Source organism: Dromaius novaehollandiae, chromosome 4 (assembly GCF_036370855.1).
Source record: "Dromaius novaehollandiae isolate bDroNov1 chromosome 4, bDroNov1.hap1, whole genome shotgun sequence".
Taxonomy (NCBI): Eukaryota; Metazoa; Chordata; class Aves; order Casuariiformes; family Dromaiidae; genus Dromaius; species Dromaius novaehollandiae.
Genome location: NC_088101.1, coordinates 74,896,110 through 74,918,197, shown reverse-complemented (window position 1 = coordinate 74,918,197; position 22,088 = coordinate 74,896,110). Strand labels below are relative to the sequence as shown.

General features: G+C 41.5%; 1 protein-coding gene and 1 long non-coding RNA gene across 6 annotated transcripts in view; one reads left to right on the top strand and one right to left on the bottom strand.

The window, feature by feature from the left end:
• The window catches only part of PPP2R2C (protein phosphatase 2 regulatory subunit Bgamma), a 198,527-nt gene extending 186,943 nt beyond the window's left edge, over positions 1–11,584 (top strand). For all 5 annotated transcript variants that reach the window (XM_064511456.1, XM_064511457.1, XM_026121979.2 and 2 more), the window contains one exon: positions 8,748–11,584. In XM_064511456.1, coding sequence (XP_064367526.1) covers positions 8,748–9,039 — 292 coding nt within the window. In that variant the 3' untranslated portion in view covers positions 9,040–11,584. The remainder of the gene's footprint in view (positions 1–8,747) is intronic.
• On the bottom strand, positions 877–8,935 carry LOC135328313 (uncharacterized). Its single transcript, XR_010389136.1, has 4 exons — positions 8,817–8,935; positions 8,250–8,400; positions 7,773–7,928; positions 877–7,410 (listed from the first exon to the last, which is right to left on the bottom strand). It is a non-coding gene; the product is annotated as an uncharacterized LOC135328313 (long non-coding RNA).
• Positions 11,585–22,088: the final 10,504 nt, after the last annotated feature.

Genomic DNA, 22,088 nt, shown 5'->3' with positions numbered 1-22,088 from the left:
TGCTAATCTTGGCTCACACCTTAGGAAAAAACCTTCAAATTCTGTTAATTTTCACTGAAACTGAAAGCAGGTTACAAAATTTAAAAGAATGCCACTAGCTTGCACAGCCCCACCAACACACTGAGGAAGTCTGATGCCATATTTACATGTTAGCGTCCTCAGAAATCCAGTTCAGTTACTGGAAACTGGGAGAGAAAGGGAAAAGGAAAGGGAGTCACAGGGACCCACTGATGCTCTACAAACCACTGCTGCCTTTTGTGGTGCATATTTCTTGTTTAGGTTAAACGCTTCCCTAGAAGTTTATGTTTATGGGTACACCTCTCACATGGCTTGTAATTCCTTAGACTCAAGCTTCATAGTTGTAGAGCAAACTAGGATGATGGTGGCTTGTAACACTATAACTCGTTTCTGTATTATGGCAGCTAACTAGCACTTTGCCAAATTAATGTAATTAATACCAGTGTCTGCTGCATAAAAAATATGGTTATATTAAATACCTCCTCCTCTTTCCTTAGACAGAATTCCTGCTGACATAAGTGGCAGTTTCTACTAATTCCTACCCCTCTCAGAGCAGTCCCTTACCCTATGCACTCAAGGACAGGTCCCTGGTGTTCTTTGAGCACATTCTTGTTGGATATTTCATGAGGGATGTTGATACAAGTCAGAGAGAGAGAGAGAGAGGATGAGATTTGTTAATGCTATAATATTAGCAAATAGAGTCAGTACCTAGAGGACTAGGAATATTGTGCATAAAGAACTGAGCAGCCTGGAGGACTGGAATACTAAAAATGGGATAAAATTCAGGAGTATAGTGCAAGGTGTGGATTTTAGTTAAAAAAAAAAAAAAAAAAAAAAAAAAAGAACACTTTCATCTTATCAGTTGGAAACAACCCATAAGGACATGATACACTAGGTGACTGTGAAGGGGATTAGCAATCTAGAGAACGAATGTGAAAGAGAGCACCTGAGCCAGTTTTGAATGGCACACAGTGACTCCTGGCTCAGCAGGAGCTGATAGCCAACAGGCAAATGCTGCCGGTCAGTTTGGCGCTCGCTGGGAGCCTGGAACTGTGCCTTCAGCTCACGTAGCCTCTCATTCGGGAAAGAGGAAAACAGTCCGGCTCATTGCACTTGAGGCAGGCCTGTCCACCCGAACTAGGGAAGGAGTATGAAATGCAGTGTGCTGCAGCTAGGAAAAGGGCAAATATGATCTTGAATGGGCAAGACTGGGATGTCCAGCAGAGAGAAGAGTAGTGGTGACATTATATTACAGCCCTACTGAAAGACCTCTGGACTACTGTCACACGTTTCTGGTCTCTCATCTTCAAGGCAGATGAAACACAGGTGCACTGAAGGTGAATGAACTGATTGGACAAATGGACAGATGCTCTACAGAGAGGAGACTGGAAGAGTTTATTTTGATCAGCCTAGCAGAAGAGAAGCCATGATTCTACTTGCTTCTAATAAGTACATCAAGGAGGTGTATGTAGGCAGGAAGAGGATCTAGCTAAGCTAAATGCTGGTGATAATGGCAAAAGAGCAAATATAGGTACCAAGTGACAACTTGGCTGGAAACTAGAACTTGGCTAGGAATGAGAGGCAGTTTGTACCTGTTGGAGCAGCAGCATGGAGCAGTCTTCCAGCCCCAAATAATGGAGCTGTAAAAAGCCCACCTGTTTTGAGGCTGGTGCTCAGAAAATTTGGGGTTTTTTTCAGAAAAGAAATTATACAAGACATTGCTTGAAATGCCAAGCGACTGAACTCAGTAGTGCAGAACAGGGTGTCTTTCAGTCCTGTATTCCACAAATACAGATAAAGTGTAGTGCCTTACCTTCCCAGTGGAGAGCTTCTCTCTTTACTAAGAACTCAGACTTTTTCCTTTAATAACATTCAGAAGAAGTTATATCCTTCCATGATCTCTGATCTGTAAGAGTTATACTTCAGTTCTTTCACAAAGATACTGAGTAGTCCAGTTTATGGACTTCCTTAAAGAATAATGGAAACTGGGAGCAGGAAGGCCATCCTGTCCACGTAGAAGTGATTCATCCAGTCTTTGTATTTAGATGAGTCAGACAACTGAGATTCTAAAGCCATTTCCATAAGCTACTATTGCATGCCAGGGTAATGTGTTTGCTGACGAGGATTAACTCAGCACTGGGTATAGTCTCTCTCTGATACAGGCTCTGGCCATTTAAAATGACGTAGGTGGACCACACTGGGCAAAATCCTTCCCAGATTGTTAGGGCTACCACGTAGGAATGAGCAGATGAGCTGTCGTGACAGTAGTTTCAATATGGTCAAAAGTGGGAATGACTCATAGCAGTTTTAGAGGAATATCTAGGTTTTGAGGTGTTTCTCTAAACTTTCTAATCCTGTGTATGAATAGATGTTTTTAGCAGAGAGCTGTCTCAGGAGACTGAGCACTGCTTGATTTAGTCCTATTGGAAACACATAAAAGCCTTTCCTGGAAATACGCTGGTGCTGATCCCTGCCCAAATCTAGCACTGAAGAATCATACAAGCAAAGAGAAATTAATCAGATATTTTGAAACTCCCACAAAGATTCAGGGGGTTTCAGATCATTACAAACCATTTTTGTTCATCCTTAGCAGGAATTCCCAGTGCATTGTACAGGACGGGCTGCCATGTGGTTCACATGCCCAGAGTCTTTCTCCCATTGCTGAATGAAGTGCTACCATCCTCATTAGTGAAGTGAGCCCACTATCTGAATAGTATTATTCAATATCAGGGTGATACTGAGTGAGTGTAATATTTTAGTTCCTACTTGGCAGATCAGAAAGATCAATGTAGTGAGTAATCATTAAGTGGATGCATACCATTGTACGGGCTTAATTGATTTTACTGCCTCAACATTGACGGGTTGTTAGTCTTGCACAATTACCAATTCCATCACTAAACACAATACACTGCTCTCAATTTTAAGAAACTATTGAGTAGAGTAGCTGGCAACATTGGACAAAAGATAACAGTCAGCTTTAATTTAGTTGTTTCTTTTTACAAGTTGAATGTATCAGCACAGATGTTCATCTTTTAAGGAGAGGAAAGACTCACTCTTCTGAGCTTCTTGCTTCTGTGTATGACAAGTATTTTATTGTTTTGCTATATACTACAATGACTTTTTTGGTGGATCATAGTTTAAGTTATATAGAGGTACCAGTAACTCTTAAAAACAGTTCATTTGAATATTACGGTCACTTTTAATTTCATTCTTTATGGTATGTAATTTTTTTTTAAAAAACTACTGTAAAAGGTAAGCAATGCCTATTAGTAATGGTACTCTTAAGAGACTGTGTAATATAATATTTGTAGTATTAATACATATGCATAGTAGTAATAATTGCCATTCTAAACTTTTACTTTTTATCCTTTGCAGACTTTAAAACTAAAATGACAAGTTAAAGTGACAGGATTGTTCCGTTAAAAATAAAAGCATGTTTATTATTTAGGTGAAAATATTTTTTTAAAATCAATTATTTTTGTCATTATTAAGGAGCTAATCCAGGATAATGATAGACCCTGATGGTGAGGCTGTTTACAAAAAAAAAAAAAAAGAAAAAAAAAATCAATGTATATGAGCTCTGATTAGAACATGATTGATGCTCAGTTACTCCAATGAAGAGGAACTAATACAATCAGACAGACCTGATCTCATTTGCTGAAGGACACATTAATCATTCAGTACTTGGGCAAAAAGAGTGGTCAGGGGAGGAAGTCAAGCAGAGGTCTTAAAGTAATTCAACCAGATGAGCGCATTTTATCTGTAGTTGAGTATATTACACTGAAATCATGCCATCTATATTATATATGCATCATGCTTACATGGCTATGTAGATATATACTAATTTTATTTAATTCTTTCATTCAGCTCTACAGTAAAATCTATTAATAATGATCTGCAGGATACTTTCTTCTTCCCACTGTCAACCATAGCCCTTTTATTATTTCAGCTTTATGACAAAAATTAACACTTCTGGAGCTGTTTGTCTGTGAATTACAGGCAACACCAGCAAAAGAAAAAAATTAGTCTAGTACATTCTACATGGTAGTGAATACCTTAACTACTATTCTTTTTAATAAAGATTCCAACTAAATGGGTGTAGGGAAACCCTTCTAAGGAGACTTCTGAATACGAGCCCATCATGATAAGTGATAGGCTGTAAGCTGATGAGTGAAGTCACATACAACTGTTCAGTTAGTCCTTTCCTATTGAACTGTCATTCATGCCGGTGAGCATCCGTCAGCCTTCAGTCTAATCAGGCAGAATTGGCAGGTCCCAGTGAACAAAATGTTAACAGTTGATGCCTGTCTGGCAGCATGCTCTGTACTGGAGAGCTAGAAGACATCATTTTGTTATCAAGGCCCATCATCTCAAATAGTAGCTTGGAAGGACGTGGGGATCCCCCTCTTCTCCTTTCCAGTCCTATTGCAGCCACCTGTACCTAAGTGCCACGACCCTGATCTGGTGTCTCAAGTGTCAGCACACTCCCCCCGAGGTTTAAAGTGTGGCCTTTATGATGGGGAGGCACTTGCTTCACGTGGCGCAGAATAAAGTAAAATTCCCCATTATAAGTGGCCCGCCCCATTAATGAATTAAGCAGTGTAACAGTGAAAGGAAACTTGCTTGCAACAGTGCTTCCTCCTTCCCCTTTGTCCTAAAAAAAAAGGTCATTGCCCAGGAATAAGATTTTTGAAATATTTTTGTGGAACCAAGCCTTGCTTCTCATAAGGTCAGCTGGCTCTTTTGGGCCATGCATGTTGGTCCCAGAAGACTGCAAATATGTTGATCTACACTGGTACACATGGTATTGAAATCTTCCAAATTTAGGACTTGGCATATAACTGGGGGAATGGTGTCAGATCAAAGAAATTGTCTCTTTTCGTGCTGGGTGCCTACAAGGGACACCTTTGCAGCATGTCATGATAAAATCTGGAGATGGGGCTGATAGAAGATGCTCTGAGAATCTCCTCCCCTCCCACCTGCCTGGATTCAGTGTCACTTCTTTGTTGCTTCAGCGAATTCGGATCTGCTGCTACATTTGCAATTGGGGGGTGGGGGGGGGGGCAGGTTAGCAGGGCTGGTTTAGTTTTTCTATCATCCTTAAGCGTGGAGTGTGCTGGTTCTTGAAGCCTGCCCAGCTGTTCTCCCACCATCCATCCTGGGGCTTCCATGGGCTCCTCAGCAACTGTGAAAGGGGAAACTGTGACAAAAGCTGGATTTTCTGGACAATAGAAATGTGCAGCTGAAGAAAATTTTCTGTGCAGCTAGGAGGAACAATCTAGGCCCAAGTTAGTCCAAAACTAGTTTTAGAAGTATTATACACAAAAAAAAGCCAGTGCAGAGCAAGTAGTTTGGTTTTTGACCAGGCCTTAATTGCAGATGATATCCCCATAGCTTCAAGGCAAATCCTGACGGCTGCCTCGAGCAATTCTTTATGAACTGTTCATATGCAAGGGTAGCTGCAACAGGGACAACAGATTTAAGAGCTTCTCTTGCAATAAAGAAACCAGAACAAAATGTGGGAATGGCAGACATATGAGAAAGATGGAGTGATACCAAGCCTTACTAACAGGCTTGATGAAATCTCAATACCTAAATACTATGGTGGAAGAAAATATCACTGCAGTTCTGTACAAATGATAAAGTCCTAGTCCGATGGCCTTGGGGTTGATGAAATAGGAAGTTTGTTGACCCTCCTACAGAAGTAGGACTTTACAGAGGAGAAAGCCACAAAGCATTTCATTGCTCAGATACTGCACAAGCATTTCATTTAGCAGAGAGTCATGGCCAAAAAACAAACTATTCAGAGCCAGATGTTTTAAGGTATGAAGAAGCTTAAAGATGCTGAAGGCATCAGTAGTTGTTAGGGTGCTTTTGTAGCCCCCCCAGGAGATGTGTAACTATCTCCTTACCTATTCCTACACAGATGTAAAACTCTGGCCTTAAATTAAACATTCATTTTCATGACACCAGTAGCTGCACCATTAAACTGTTATTCATGGGTAAACATGTGCTGTTCTACTTTTGAGTGTCATTCCTACAATGTAAATAGGAAGAACTCTTTCTTCTTGAATCCTTTGTGCCAGAGAACTTTAGAGATTGAAATTTGGTAGAAAAGTTTAGTTTACCTGAAATACTGCTGGCTACCTGACAAGCAAGGCATAGAGCCCTGAATGCAGGTCCTGTACAGAAGAAGCAGTTAATGTTCTCTTGATTCGGAAACCACCTCTGCTGCTGCACTGCGCTCTAGTTCCAGAGGATTTGCAGAAAGGTCATTGAGCGCTGTGTCGTGATTGCCCATCTCAGAAGCAGATTACGCACATGACTGCATGCAAAAGCCCCTTTTACAGCCCTTGGCAAGAGTAAAAGTTCCTGCAAAACAGACAGCCTGCAGTGCATTTCCCTCCCTGCACCCTGTGGTAAGCTGGTAGGCTTTATGTGACTGACCAAGCCATACAGATCTCGCAACAGCTGGACATCTCTGGGGCCACAACCTGTATTACCAAATCCCTGTCAGATTCAAGAGCACAGGAACCAGTCATCTATATGTGATGCAAGAGGACATCTGCCCATCAGCTCATTTGTCCAGCAGCATTTATCCAGCCTTCAGCCCAAAGGGGAAGGCAAGGAGAGAAGCCTGAAGTCCTTGAGGGCTGAGCAAGTTGTCCATGAGAGTAAGCAGGAGTGGTGACCGAGGGAGATGGTAGAAAAGGATGAGCAGTAAGACCTCAAAAATGAAGGGTAAGAGGAAGAGAAGAAAAGAACAGAAGAATGGACAAGACAAAGTAAAGCAAAAGAGAGCAAAGCTAGGGACACTACTTAGCTAGCAGAAGAGGGAGAGAGAAGCAAAAATAGTATTTTTAAAACTCACAGAGCAGCCTAGATGGAAATGGAAAAGGGAAGGAAGAAAAGAAAAGAAAAGTTAACTAGAAAGTATGGTAAAGACAAAAGCACAAAACTGGATAGGGAGGGAATAGAAAAAGAGACCAGAGCGGCAACTAGGGAGGGAATAAAGAAAAGTCAATATAATAAAAGTAGGATTGGACTGCACTGGATTTTTTTCCCTTCTTTGTTTTTACATTTGGTAAGAGTGAGTTTCTCCTCCTTGTAAAGAAAAACCAATGAAAACCAATGGATAAGAATTTGAGCTACAGTGACCCAGTGTGAGGGACCTAATTGGCAGGGAGACTTTTTTTGTTTTCTTTAGCTTCTTGAGCCAGCCTTGATTGTGAGGATGCTTGGGCAGGCACTTGTAACAGTGCTGTGCAGGGCAAATAGTGTAGAAATACTGAGCAGACACTTTCTATATTCAGTTACAATTTTTATTCTTTTATATGTGTAACAGAAAAACCCTCCTTACCTCATACATGCATCGTTGTGCATTATATTTTCCTGAAAAGGAATAAATAGCAGGCTTACATTTAGTTCTCTCTCAATATTTTAAGCAGCAGGTAAGGTTATAATCCATCTGTGTTTATGACCTTGAACAAGAATGGGCACTTTCTCATTTACATAATGTTATTTTTTTTTACTGAGCCATTAAACTTCAGAAAAACAGGGACAGCATGAAAAGTAGTCATCTACATATGTTAAAAAAAGAAAAAAAAAACACGCAGAAAATCCAACTAGAGAAAACGGACTTTTAAAAACACGTGAGAGTTCAAGAAATTAAAAAGCAAACGGCCTGTAAAGGTAGCTTTACTGCAAAGCAGAGCAAGCAAAGCCTCATAAAAAGGATTTTTACAGACATTTACCTGCTTAGTTGGTACATGGGTACGTTGCCTGCATGGATACTGCTCCCCGGCTGTTCCTGGAGTCCTCCGGAGGGAGGGCCCCTCGCTCCTGCGGGGCCACATCCCAGCCCTGCGCTGCTCTGCAGCCCGTGGTACATGGGGCCCATCATTATGAACCTGTTTCAAAATATTGCCCGGGGGAATAAGCACAGTACTGTGCTGGACTGCTAGAATCACAGATTGTGTGTTAATGCTGAGATATGAAATAACCTCCACTTTTTCACGTTGTGAATAAGCATTACAGCAGGACTCCTAATGACAAGACATGGTGATTTGGAAGGAATGAGACAGTGCATTTACTGCTGTTAATTCAGCTTCCAAAATGGGCACTAATCTTGATCAGGCTTTCTGCTGCTACTGGGATACATTTTTATCAAGCTATTACACTTTGTTTCCCTCCCCCCCCCCCTTTATTTTTAAAGCATATGAGACTGTTACCTCACGGCACAGCGGCAGGCGGGTGGCAGGCCTTTGCCGGGAGAATGGCGAGGGACGCTGCCCTGCAGACGGCCGGACTGTGCCTGGTGTTTCTGCTCTGTCCTGGGCACAGAGCATTTCCCTGCCAGCACTGCCTCAACAGGGGTAGGCTCTGGAAAAAGAAAAAACAAACCAACCAAAAAAACCCTGAAAACACAACCCTTAAAAGACAATAACAGTGTGGAGGGTAATTAAAAGGAAGTTATTAAATATATTACATTTATTCAGTTGTTAGTGTCATGACATCAGGGTACTATAACTGGCATGGGGAAAAAGACAGGAAAAAACACTATTCACTTGAGAGAGTACTGAGAAAAATCCTGTGTTTTATATCCTTTCTAGTTGAAACCAGAAGACCTCTTATCCTGGGTTAAAGCTCACTGTCCTGATCCCCTCACAGCAGGCTTCATGCAACCTGCAATTTAATTTTGTCCTTTTTTCCCCCCTCTCCCTCTGCAGTGTCATAATGACAGGTGCATATAACAACTTTTTTCGAATGTTTGACCGAAATACCAAGCGGGACGTTACCTTGGAGGCGTCCCGAGAGAGCAGCAAACCACGAGCGATTCTTAAGCCCCGGAGAGTCTGTGTCGGAGGCAAACGGAGGAAAGACGACATCAGCGTTGACAGTTTGGACTTTACTAAGAAGATCTTGCACACGGCGTGGCACCCCACCGAGAACATCATTGCTATAGCAGCGACAAACAATCTGTACATATTTCAGGATAAAGTGAACTCAGAAATGCACTAGATTTATGAATATCCCTCCAATTTACAAACCAGCCTCTTGCGAGTTGTAGAAGGATGTGATCTTCACAAAAATTGTGGCTTCTGTGGTGGAATTTGTAGGCTGCATCCTTTCAGCCCTCGGCCTGTATTAGTATTGGTGGCAAGCCAACTGTTTTCCATCACTGCAACTGTACGAGTAAAAGGCACGACTGCAAATGCAGCGCTGTGGTCTGTGTCGGCTCCTTAGGCGCGGGGGGCAGCCGTTTCGGGAGTCCCGGGAGGGCTGCGCAGTTTGCGGGCCACAGCATTTACCACATTGTTAGAGCTTTTTGCCTCAGTCTCTGGATTTTTGTTCTTTTTTAAGTAAGGTTTTCCTGTCTTTAATTAAGCCAAACCTCTCTGTGAGTGAATGAGTAGCCACATCCCCTTATCTCACGTGCCACGTTAGAAGGGCCTCTTTACAGCTGTAAGACTGGAAGGAAAATTATTGCCATTCGTCCTGGCGAAAAGCTGCCCCGTCTCACCTGTCCCATGCCCTTCTTCACAGCATTTTCTTTAAACATCTGCTAACTTCGTACTTCATATTTTTGAGTGAATAAGTGACAAACTGATACAGTTACTCAGCCAGTTTGTTTTAAGTTCATTCTCCATATATCTCTTTGCTCTGGTTAAAACAACGATAGTATCTTCATCATGTGGAGGACAATTTAAGAACGCGGCATGGCTGCGCCACCACTGCCTGGCTGTTCAAATACCGCAATAGCAGGTTAAATACTTACACCCATACTACTCTTTGGGGGGTTGGAGGGCTAAAGGTCTTGGCTAAAATGCTGTCTGTAAAGGCAAGCATTGACCTCAAAGGGAGCAAAGTTAAGTCACTGCTCGACACTTCAGAAAAATCCCTCGTTTGTTCGTTGCAGCCCGGCTACCCAAATCCTGGCATTTGGGGAACATAGCCAATGCCATGATAGCTTTAACTATAAAGAATGGTGAATTTTATGTTTGTAAATTCGTCAAAGGCTGGATGACAAAATTATTCCTGGAAAAATGAGAATAAAGAAAACCCCCAAATTCCAAATCAAACAAACCCTTTTCCACATAAATACACTTAGATCTTTCTCCATTTTCAAATGAATAGTGATGTAAATGGAAAATGAAAATACATGCAAATGCTGTACCTCATGCAGGAAGCATATAGGTGAGGTATACTAGACAGGAAGTACTTCTTAATCCAGGGGGGAAAAAATATCAAAAATAAATAATAATGAAAAAAAATCTGTCTGCAACCATCTGATAATGGCTGCAGAAAAATTAATATCCCAAAGTATTTGTTCCCGAATGATGAACAGAAGAGCACAATTCAGATGAGCTGTTAATCTACCCTTATTAAAACTCTTCAGAAAAATAATCTTTAAGCCATTATGCACCAGTTTATTTGGTAAGTGGAGACTGTACTGGTAAATGGATCTGCATGCTTTTATATTTTGGTTTGGGGGAAAGGGTGGGTGAAAAATCTGCTTACAAGAACTAAAAAACAAAGTCTAAAGCTATTTTATATGACATCTTAACACAACACATGAAATCTGTATGTTTGAAGTTTTCTAGATCAATGCTGTATATTTTGTGTGTGTAGAAGCACAAACGCATGTGCATCAGTTTCCAGCCATACTAAACACATATGGTATGAAATGTGTAGGTTAATTTTAAAGAGAATGAGGAATGTTTGTTTATAAAATACTGTATGCTCTAGAAAGCATGGACAGTATTATATGTACATATTTATTCTAATGAAATTTAACAAAATTGCTTTTTTTCCTTGTAAAAAGGTTTAAGAATGTGGTAAATTGTATAGAAATCTTGTTAATGCCAAACTACTGCTTAAAGGGTGTCATACAATTTCTTTGACTTTTGGCCTCTTCCATTAACCTTTGCAGCTCAAAAAAAAGAAAAAAAGAAAAAAGAAAAAAAAAAAGAAAAAGCTATCAGCTCATATTGGCATTTACAGCTAGAAGTACTGTAAAACATATATTTAGCTTTTAACATTCTCAAGTAAGATTCTATAGATAACTTATTATAAAGCAAATCTTGATACATTTTTTTTTGTTTTGATTTTGAGTACCTTACTCTGTTTCTGCTTTGGGTACCAAAAAGATCATGATAAAATTAAATAAATAAATATATCTTTGGAGCTTTATAAAACTGTTGAAATAATACCCAACCAAAATACCATGAAGTGATTATAGAGGAAAGAAATAGAAATCTTTCAAAGACCAGTATTCCATTCATGTCTTTGACATCACTACTAGAGTTCAGTTTCCTGGTCTTCTTGAATGTATGGAAAGTTAACATCGTCATTGTGAACGTTTCCAACTTTCTTTCTCTTTTTAGTTTGAGCTTTCAGTGGCGTAGAGTAAGTGATGGTAAAGTTGGTAAATCTGATTGTTTTGAAAGCTGTTGTTCATGGCTGCATTCTTTGTGTTGCACAAATTAGCTAACTGTTGTTGACTAAAAATATAAATATGTTAATACCAGCTTTTTCAATAAAATTACAACAAAAAAAGGCATAAGTATATGAGTTTGAGCCATGGCTTATTTTTAAGCTAAATGTGAAAGAGTTGTTTAGCTCCTTTTACAATGGAGCAAGAGTCACATTTTTGGGATAGGGATGCACGGGGTATACTACTGCGTGAACCTAAAGCATTCTCGTGCGGCAGGAAAACACTCCTCCTACACCGCAGGGGCCGCGACGGCGACCCTGCATCCCCCACGAGTTGCTTTTTCCTCTGCTCTATACGCTGTGATTTTAGGAGATTGAATCTCGGTTTCCTATTGAGAGTAAAATGCCTGCCCTTCCCCTGGTCATCTTGATGCCTGCCCCAAACATCTGGGCTTTTCTTTTGAAGCTCAGTCTAAGGCAGCTGACTCTGCCTATATGCTCTATATGGAGCCCCGGCGCTCAGAGAAACCTGTGGGCATCAGTGCACACGAGTTAGCTCTCTGAAAGCGCTAAGTCCTTTTTTTTGGACACAGACCAGAATAAATTTGCTTCAGCTGTTAGATTAGGCAGCATATTGCTTTGCAGAGCTCACCCAGAGCTAATATGCCATTTTTTCCCCTCTCTTTCCCTTTGTGGGAAGACACAATCAAGCCCCCTCATTTAGATGGACAAATAGGACTAGGCACAGAAGAGATAAAAATCAGCTGGAAAAAAAAAAAAAACAACACATGAAGCAATATGCCATTTACAAGGGTAACCTGGTTTTCAGTTTCCCTTTTCATCCCTACATGCCCAGCAGTATGAGCACGAAGCAGATGGCTAACTTTGCTCTTGCAATTTTCATAAGCATATTCAGTAGCTGCACATGGCAGTTTAACTCTTTATGGGCTGGGGGTCGAGGAAAATGTTGACATGAGCCACCTGCTTCTCCTATTTGCCTGAAAGCAAGATGTGTTGGCTGCAGAGAGTTAAGTCCTTTGGATCCTTCCAAGGTTGGGTTATTAATCCCTAACAAGAGGGCAAGCATAAGGATTGTTCACCTTCTACGTCCAGTTTTCAGTAACGTTATTATCATCAGTTTGCTCCCACTCCCAATAGTAATCCTGTTTCATTTGCAGTCTTCTCAGTAAACTGCATTAAATATAAAAATTAGAGCATGAACTCACTTATCTTGCTCACGTGGTAGAACCTCAAAAGGCAACAGGGTTACTAGAGTGGGCAGAGGCTTGCAAAACTGGACCTAATTTTATGAGGTGCTCAGGACAGGGTAGGTCTCTTTTGCTTTGCGAAGCCATGAGGCGGTCTGGATGTTTTGTGCACGATAGTTTGACAGGCATACTGGAATGGTTTGCTTTCAGAGTGTACCAGGAAAAAGCTTTTATTAGAAGGGAATTTTGTCTTCTCTGCAGTTGGACTAGAATCAAACTTCTATTCATGTGAAAGTGAGCATGACCCTTTAGGCACTTGGAGAGCCAAAGCCTGGCCTGTGATGCGAAGTATTTCACGTGAAGCACCTGACAGAGCAAACTCTTGAGCTCCCTCAGCTACAAATGCTCCCATAAATACGGATCAGTCAGTCAAGGTACAGATCACTACTTGTTCTGCTGAGTGGAGTCAGTCAATGGGCAAGATATTTAAACAAACGATTGCACTAAAGAATTATTTTAAATTACCATGGTGATTATATATATCTTCTTGTTTATTGCATAGCCACTAAAAAGAATAAAACCTACAATAGTGGCTCTTCTAAATGAGGCAGGGTGTTTTTCTGGACAGTGACGGATTGTTTTGAAAGTGATACCTAGAAAGAGGAGTGGGCGTCTGCTCCATGGTATTGGAACGTGTACTTTCAATGCAGCAGCCTGATCCAAGATATCTCATCAGATCCCCAAGCAGATTATCTTTAAATACAGGGCCAAATTCTTCAACTGGTAATAAAGCGACAGTACTCCAGCAAAAAGAGTACTTGGCTCCAAGAATTCCAGAAGAAAAAAACCAAAACAAATTAACAAAAAACCCACCATCACCATCTTCTCTGGGCAAATGGCTTCATCATGGTTTCTTCAACTGAAGGAACAACTACTGGGGGGGGGGGGGGGGAAATCACTGTAAAAAACTAGTAAGACATTATTCAAACTGGCTAGGGGGGCAGATTGCTCTACCACAAAACAAATGCTGCCCAAGCAGGGCAGCAGTAAGCCCCTCCTGTCAATAATTTGTGTCAATACTCCAGCCTGGGCAGGTTACCCTTTTCATTTTTCCTTGGCATGGCTTGAGTACCTCCAACAGCTCTGCTAGCTGCCCTGGGCCAAGCTCCTTTTTAATTTAATGGGAAAGTGCAGGAAGAAGCAGTGGTTTCATTCAAATACAGATACTGGATTCATGATCTGTTTGTAATACAGGAGACAATGCTCACAGCAAATTTATGCACGTCTCAGACTGCCTCATGGAAGAGGTGGGGAGGACGGTGCCATTTCAATTATCATCCTCTGACATCTCTGCTAACACCTCTCCAAGATGAACAGCTGCAGTCTACATTTCTCACAGCTATTGATCCAGGCTTCCACAACCCCGGATAGATGTTGCTGCAGCAATTGCACTCTGTCAACATTTTAAAAATTTTCTCTGCAACCTGAACAGCTAAAGACTTACTTTAGAACAGAATGAAAGATGAGTCGGAGCATTGCATACCACCGGCATCCACACATTTTGTGAACAAGCAGGGCTCAGCTATGCTTCTTTTCAAAGTGTTTGGTTGTTTGGACCAATTACTGAGATTGTAGATATTGCTAATGAACAATTTGCCCAAACTGGCCGGGAGGTGCAACCTTTAAATCTGATATCCTGTGATCACTTTGTGGAGCTGCAAGAAATCTCTCTCATTGCACAACTTATCCCCAAGGAAAGTCTGTCTCATCAAACCCATCCCAAAGCCACACAGTCTCCTGAGATCCAGCCTTCATTATGAGAAATGAGAAGAGGCACCTCTGGCTTGGGGAGGACAACAGTAGCCTGATTAAACTGGCAGAGAGAAAGATTTCCCTTCCTCACCCGTTTTCTCCCACGTCCCCAGTATGCTTCTTTGTGCTTCCTCCCTTCCTGCTCTCCTTTTCTTTCCATCTCTTCCTATGACTTTCCCAATTTTCCTGCTAGTCTCCGGCCTGGGGCACATACAGTGACCAGAAACCACTAAAAGCACACCGAATCCCACCAGAGGACTGAACGCAGCAGGCTCTGCACACCGCAGGAGCAGTTTATCATGGGTGTAACAGCAAGTGCCCCATGATCTCCCAGTCTCCTGAGCTGTCACAGAAGAAAGTCCCATTTGCCAACATAGTATATCTCAAGTGGAAGACTTACAGAATCTGAGAGATTGTATCTTAGCAACCACAGATGCATTAAGAAAGCAGTTTATCTGTTTAAATTTTCAATTAAAAAGACCTACCACAAAGAGGCAACTGTCATGAACAACACAAAAAACCACTACATGAGTTCATAAAGACACGATTGCTTTATACACATCCACTTGCCAAAGTTACGCTGGGTGAATCTTTTCCCTTCCCAAAATAGAAGAGTCAGGTGTTGTTACAGCCCACCTCTACATCATGTACTCTCTTGCAGAGAGTGGGGTGGAGGAAAGGATTCGTTTTAGCAGAGAAACCCTGAGGTTTTGTATATTGGTCTCATTCCCCATAGAAGCCAAAGCAAGATTTTCAAGTTTCCAAAAGGAAATAAAGAACTCCCACAATGAAAACTCAGAATAAAATAGGTACGTGGCCATGATCAACGTACAACAGACATGGTGCAGATTTTATTCCCCGATTTGTACAATTTAGAACTGAAATACATTCTTTTACCGTGTAGGTTAAAACCTTTATTATCAGTCTTCAGAGACAGACATCTTTCCCTTGGTTCCCTCCTTCCATGTATTTGGGCCAGATTAGGAACCAGAGGCTTAGGAACCAGAGGCTTAGGAACCAGAGGCTTAGGAACCAGAGGCTTAGGAACCTAACTTCTGGCTTTAAGTGAACACCCCAACCAATAGCCATTCTGAGATTTTATCCTACCGTGCCCAAAGCATACCTAAATTTCATCCTTGACCCAGCAAAGTTATAACAAAAGCAGTAGTCTTCTGCAAAGGTCAGTTTAGATAGAGCACCATTTTCTACCTTGCAAATGTTTAGTAAAAGAAGTTTTGCCAGCTCTTAGTGCACATTATATTCCATTTTACATTCTTAGCCACCTGATCTGTGTTGTGTGGGGACACACTACAGCAGCAGGATGAACCCCAGCATCACTGTAAAAGGGAGCTACTAGGACATCCTAATATTTTGGAAATAAAGGGCTGTGCCTAATTCCCCCAAAGGGAACTGCTCCAGAAAAGCACTTGTTCAGAGTTCCGGAGAGCGTGGAGGGCTCACACCTGCAGACTGTGAGTTCTTGCACAAAAAGGTAGGTCTTTCTGTCACTCTGTCCATAACCATTGCTCCAGGCTCTGAGGCAATGAGGAGTGCGTCTGGAATTGCAAAGGCAGGTGTTTGCATAACCCACAGACTTCAACAGGCTGAGGAAGGTGGCAACAGTCATCTTGCTTGCTCTATCCTCATAGATGCACTATTTTGGAGAAACTTAATATAATAATCAAAGCAAAGTGAGGTGAACAGAAGTTCTGCCAGGACAACTACTGGTCCCAAAGGCCGGTTTTATATGAGAACCATTATATAAGGCACATGCATATACCCAGTGAATCTATCTGTCTTTAAAGAATATTTTACTGTCTGTGTCTGCTGCAAGTCAAAGCAGCTGCCCTGGCCTAGAGAAACTTCGGGATACAGGACTGAAACATTCCCTTGGAGACTCACTTTTTAAAACAACGATTATAGATCAACTGAACTGTTACTAGAAGCAGCATTAGGAGAGATTTATGAATCATCCACTTATAACTCTAGGAAAGAATCTTCTGTAAAGAGAAGACTGAAAAATCCATTTATTGCAAAACCATTTGCTGGGATCATCATCTGTCTCTCATGCTGGCATAGAGGCACATTGCACAAACAATGCCCTATCTGTTAACTGAATTTGGTCACTGTGAGAAGTTAGTAAATTCCTTAAACACATTTATTGCCATTTTGGTGCTTTTCAACAAAATGTAGCCCCCAAATAAACTTGTTTTGTATTGCATTCTCAAGGAACATGTTCTGATGTTTAAATACACATTTACTGGGAGAAAATTACAAAAGTTCAGAATTTGAAATTATTAAAAAGAAAAAAAAGAGGGTTATACCCTAAATAGAGGAAAATTTTTAGCTGGCTTTTCTGGAAAAAACATGTCATTCTAGTATTTCACAAAGTCAGTCCAAAAGCTATACACTGAGACTTTCACATTTTATTACAAGTTTTACTCATTCCTGACCACTAAGTTTTCTATTCCCCATTAGCTTATCATTGAGGTCTATTTTATGCAGAAAAACTGTAGCTTTCCTGCATTCATCACTTTCACAAATTCTGTTGCATTAAAGTACACCGAGTTACAGCCCCTGCACCTTAGCAGAATGCTTTTCACTTCTGAAGACAAGGTAAAACTTGGCTTTAATTACTCAGTTCAAGAAATTCTGACATGATCTGCCATGTCACTGTGCAAGATTCATCTTTCTGACCATTTTTCAATGAGACGGCAGATAAGGAGACCTGCTTGCTCTGATGGTCTGAGCAGTTGGATGATGCAGGACAACCTCTTCACAGCTCTTGGGAGGACTGGTGAAACACCTTAACGGACACACTCTCTCCTGCAGTGGATGCCTTGTAAAACAGGGCAGTTCAAGCTAAAAAAAAAAAAAAAAAGAGGCTCTGTCCTTCAACATCTATCTCCTTAGAGTATTCCAGTGGTGATTTTCATCCTGATATTTCAATGGTAGTTTCAGGTTTGATTCTAGGCAGATTCTTGGGCAGAATTCAGTCTATAGACTACTATTGAAGGATCTGAACCCTCTTAAAATAACATTTCCTTTACCTAAACAAGTAATTGTTTGACGCTATTTTGAGTGATTATTTACTGAAGTTATAGTTTGTCACCTGAGGCAATCGAATGGCTTGTTGTCGTGGAAACATCTCTGCTGTCACCAGCACTGAATAGAGAGGGAGGAACAGAAAAGGGAACTGAAGAAGAAATGCTTTGTTGAAATGCCTCTCTTCAAAGTGAAGAAATTATTTCAGCTAAAGACAGGCCACACTGAGATGTAGAACAGGCTTTCAGCATACACGAATTCCTAAGATATTAGGACACTTGCAGGCTTGGTTCAAGCCCTTTCTAATTTAACATGACACTAAGCTCCCACTGTCAAGCACAAGTGAACAGCAACATCTGCAAGTCCCTTTCTGATGCTGAACTTGCTTTATTGCAGAAAAATCCTGCCATCTTCAAAAATAGAACAAAAACTGTAACAACCTGCTGCAGGGAAGCACCACCTATCATCTCTATTTGATTTGTAAGACATTCAAATTCTGACTCTCGAGGCTTCTTGTCTGAGATGAGCCTTTACCTGGGGTGTGATCTTGACATGTAACCTCTCTGCCTTCCCCATACCAATGCTTTAATTCACATTGAATGGAGATCTAAAGTAAGAGTTGCAGCCAGAATTTCCCTTAAAAGAGTATGTCTTCTACCCAAGTTCTAATTAAACCGTCCCACAGATTTTCTTTCTTATTGTTCAGGTAGCAGAAAGTTAATAAAAACCTTTAAGCTATGCTAAGCACTGACTTATCTGCATCTAACCCATAAAGACACAAGAGAGAACAGAGTTTAGCGGAAGGGAAATCATGACTGCATGTTGTCACCATGCAAATTACAACAGAAGCAAACAATGCAGATTAACACAATAACACTTAGGCTGAAAGGTATCGGAGACAGCAACCTCAGAAAGCAGTTAAACTACGGAGCAGCTGGAGAGCACATTTCACAAGATTGCCATGCCCTTTTCCATATAATTAGTTTATTATTGCACAGTATTTTATCACCAGAAAAATATTTGCTCCCATTTTGCTCTCCCAGAATGTAGAAACACACTGCAGTGACTCTGCTAGTCACTTGGGTAATGCTGCTGGACCTGGGGTGGTGGTGGGAAGAGACTGGGTCTACACACAGTTATCAGTTTGTCATAAAAGATTTTGAAATTGCATTTCCTCTCTGAAACAGAATAAAACTAAAACACAATTCTTTTGTTCATTGGTAGTGTCCTCTGGAGACAGCATTAGAAAGAGAGAAAGTGCAATGCGAACCTGGAGTGCCATCTGATGGCACAAAATTAAAACCACAGAGGTTGCGGGTTTACTAGAGAAAGAACAGGTGCCCAGTGCAAAACTGAAAAGCACCATTTTCCTGCAAGAAATACTGAATAAGATAAAACACAGAGATATGCAGAGGTGCTCTTGCTGGAGATTAACGAAGCACCTATAATTATAGGCAGTACCCTCCTGTGGGCACAGCATTAGCTAGACTCCTCTGGACTATCTTTTCTCACTTTTTAAGAACACATGTTGAAGAAGTATAACTCATTAACAGTTCAGTGATGACTTTTACTGTGGTGCTTTTGGCATCCCACATCTCATCTCACAATGAGATTGCCACCAAAAATTAACAACGGAAACATGATTTGTTAATTACCTTCGTGACTTCACTGACTGACGCCTTGATAAAGCTGATGCAGATTTCACTAACCCCAGCTAACCCAGCTCCATAATTAATGAAATGGAAATCAAGACCAATCTACAAGTTTAGCTGCAAACTGAAGAGATTTTTAAGGCATGCTTAGCTTTTTTTTGTTTTTTAGCCCATAAAGAGCACTTGCTCCTACTCTCTCAAAGTTTAACTTGTTTATTTAAAAAGTATGCTGATGTGTAATTATGATTCAGGAAACAGGGTTAAGAAAACATCGCCTGTCATTAGAGAGGGAATAAAACTGTAAGAATTAGCAATGCCACAGGAGCAGAAGTTGTGCACGAGCTGCGAGTGGCCTCTCTGTGCTCAGGTACAGAGGGTTCAAGAGAAGAGTTTTGTGGCAGAAAAGAGGGTGCAGCCCCAGGACTCTGGACTCTGCCATGCAAGAGCCCAAGCTGGGATTGTAGCTGGGCTGTACTTGAGGCAAATTGCCTCTGCCAGGGACAATTTACACAGAGGTGGTAAAACCCTTTCTCCCAGGCTTTGGCGCTACGACGCTCATGCTGACAGAGGCAGCACTGCTCGGGAGGAATGGCATGCTTAATATTTATCCAAGGAACAGCAACACATCCATGGTCTAATGCTGAAACTTATGTGCTAAAATTTTGTGATTTATCCCATCACAAAGGTTAAAAATTCCACTTCCCAGTCACATTAAGATACTAGATTTTAAGCTGACAACATTCTGACCACCATATGCATGCACAACTAATCACGTGCAAATCTGCTTCAAGTTATTCTTAGGAGAGAATAAACATTTAAATTCCCTTCCTGTCCAAGTCCAGTGGACTTTGCAATCCAACTGCACAAACAGAACATGGCTAAACGTTGGCAATAAAACATGTGAAATTAGTGGATCAGTGTCAAGCGATAGCTTCCCAAAAGCATTCTTTGTAGCTCCCAAATTTTTATGGCGCACTGACTCAAGCGGCTCTAGAGGTGCGGTGCTTTGATTTCACAGAGCTGCACAACGCAGCATTCATACCAGGCAAGCAAGACAAGTAGTGATGCAGAAGGGTGTCCTCACTGAACAATTTCAGGGACCCTACAGAACATCCTGAGTTAAGAGGCTCTCTACACAGCCAGTAGAAAAAGACAGGCTGTGTTGGGGAAACTCAAGACATCTGAGAGTTTCCTCTCTGAATAGCCCCTGAAAAAAACTGTTTCACGTTTTTTAGAGACAGCTTAGGAGAGAAGACTCTAATACCTTCGAAAAAAATGGTGTGACTGATACAAAAGTTGCAACAGAAAAATTTTGCAAGGAGTCAGGTTACTGCACAGGGTGGCAGCAGGAACGGCGCACGCTAACACCCCCCTTCCAAACATAGGAGCAGCAGGGCTGCGTGCCAGGATCAAAGCCCTGCAAGTGCTGTGACATGACCCAGAACCATCCCTGGGAGCTCAAAATCTACCCTGCACAGTCCAGCACTGTTACAGCACATTCCAGCCCTGCGCAGCTGCACAGAGGCCCCACAAAGTGCTTCTCCAGCACCGAGACTTGGACTTTCAGAGCAGCAATCCCTCCCACCAGGCCAGCAATAAAAGATGTACCTCTTCCAAGCAGAGAATCCCTATCAGCTCCAGACCCAGGATAACAGAGACACCAGCACTGGAGCAGGAATTTCTGTATGTGACCTTGCCCAATTTCTATTAGTGGTGACAGCTGGGAAAATGCAGAACTAATTGAACTCAGCCTCCCTTGTTAAATGCCCCACCACACACATGCTTCAGTAGTCACAAACCTGTGGGCAAGGCCCCCTCTTCTCCCTTTTTAGCAGGATCTGCAAAAGGGAGGAGATGCAGCAGATTGTAAGTGTGTTGGGGCAGACAATCCATACAGATCCACCCCAGTGGGAATACCTCTGCTGCAGGCAGCCTGAAGCCACGTGAACCGTCTTTGGCTGAATAGCACCATCACCCTGCAGGACTACACATATCCACCTAGATCAGGCTGTGAATGTCTGGGCTGCAAAGTCACACTCAAATTTTTAGTGTTCTCACTGCCCTGGGAACACATCTTAAGTTTTTGTGTGTTTGAAGATAGGAGCCTACTGCCTGCAGTCAACTGTGGGAAAGCCTGCCTGTTTGTCAGGACAAATGGTGGGAGTGAACTGGGAGACATCAGAATTTCACTGTTTTATTTTTCTTGCTGCAAAGTGAGGCAGTCAAGGTGGAATTCATGTGCCCGCCCACAGGTCATTTGGTAAACTGTTAGTGAGGAGGAGAAGGGGAGGTACGGCTAAAAGAGTCTGCCAGGTGGCAGTCCTGAGGGCAAGAGGCTTTGTCTTTCAGGTAAACTCTAGCTGCATGTTTACATAGGCATAGGCAAACATGAACATCAGCTGGCTCTGGTGCAAAAGCTATGTGTGTATCCACTATATATGAGATTATATATATACATATATATATATATACACACACACACACATGCACATAGGTGCCAGGCACGTGTACCTTGCTTCTTGGCTAAAAAACTGAATATTGATAACCTTCTCCTGTTATCTTGTTTGCATCATGTTTTGGGAAATGTGATTGCATATATGTATGTTTTTCTGTCGACAGCACTGCAAGGAAATACCTGACTTCATCAGCTTCAGATGCTCAATACTACAAGTCACTCAGCACTCAAATCAAAACACATTGTAAGTAATGCTATTCACTGCATGAAGTCATGTGAAAATTTTGGAGGATGAAAATGAAGAAATGATTGTTATGGAGTTGCAAGCTTACAGAAACTGCTTCTTACAGCTGTCATCAGGAACATATCTGTGCTGTACATTTCTTCACCACTGTAAATATTTTGTAAAGGAAGGCTCCAAGCAGTGCTTTCATGTTCCTGTCCTGCTGCAAAACTAGAAGC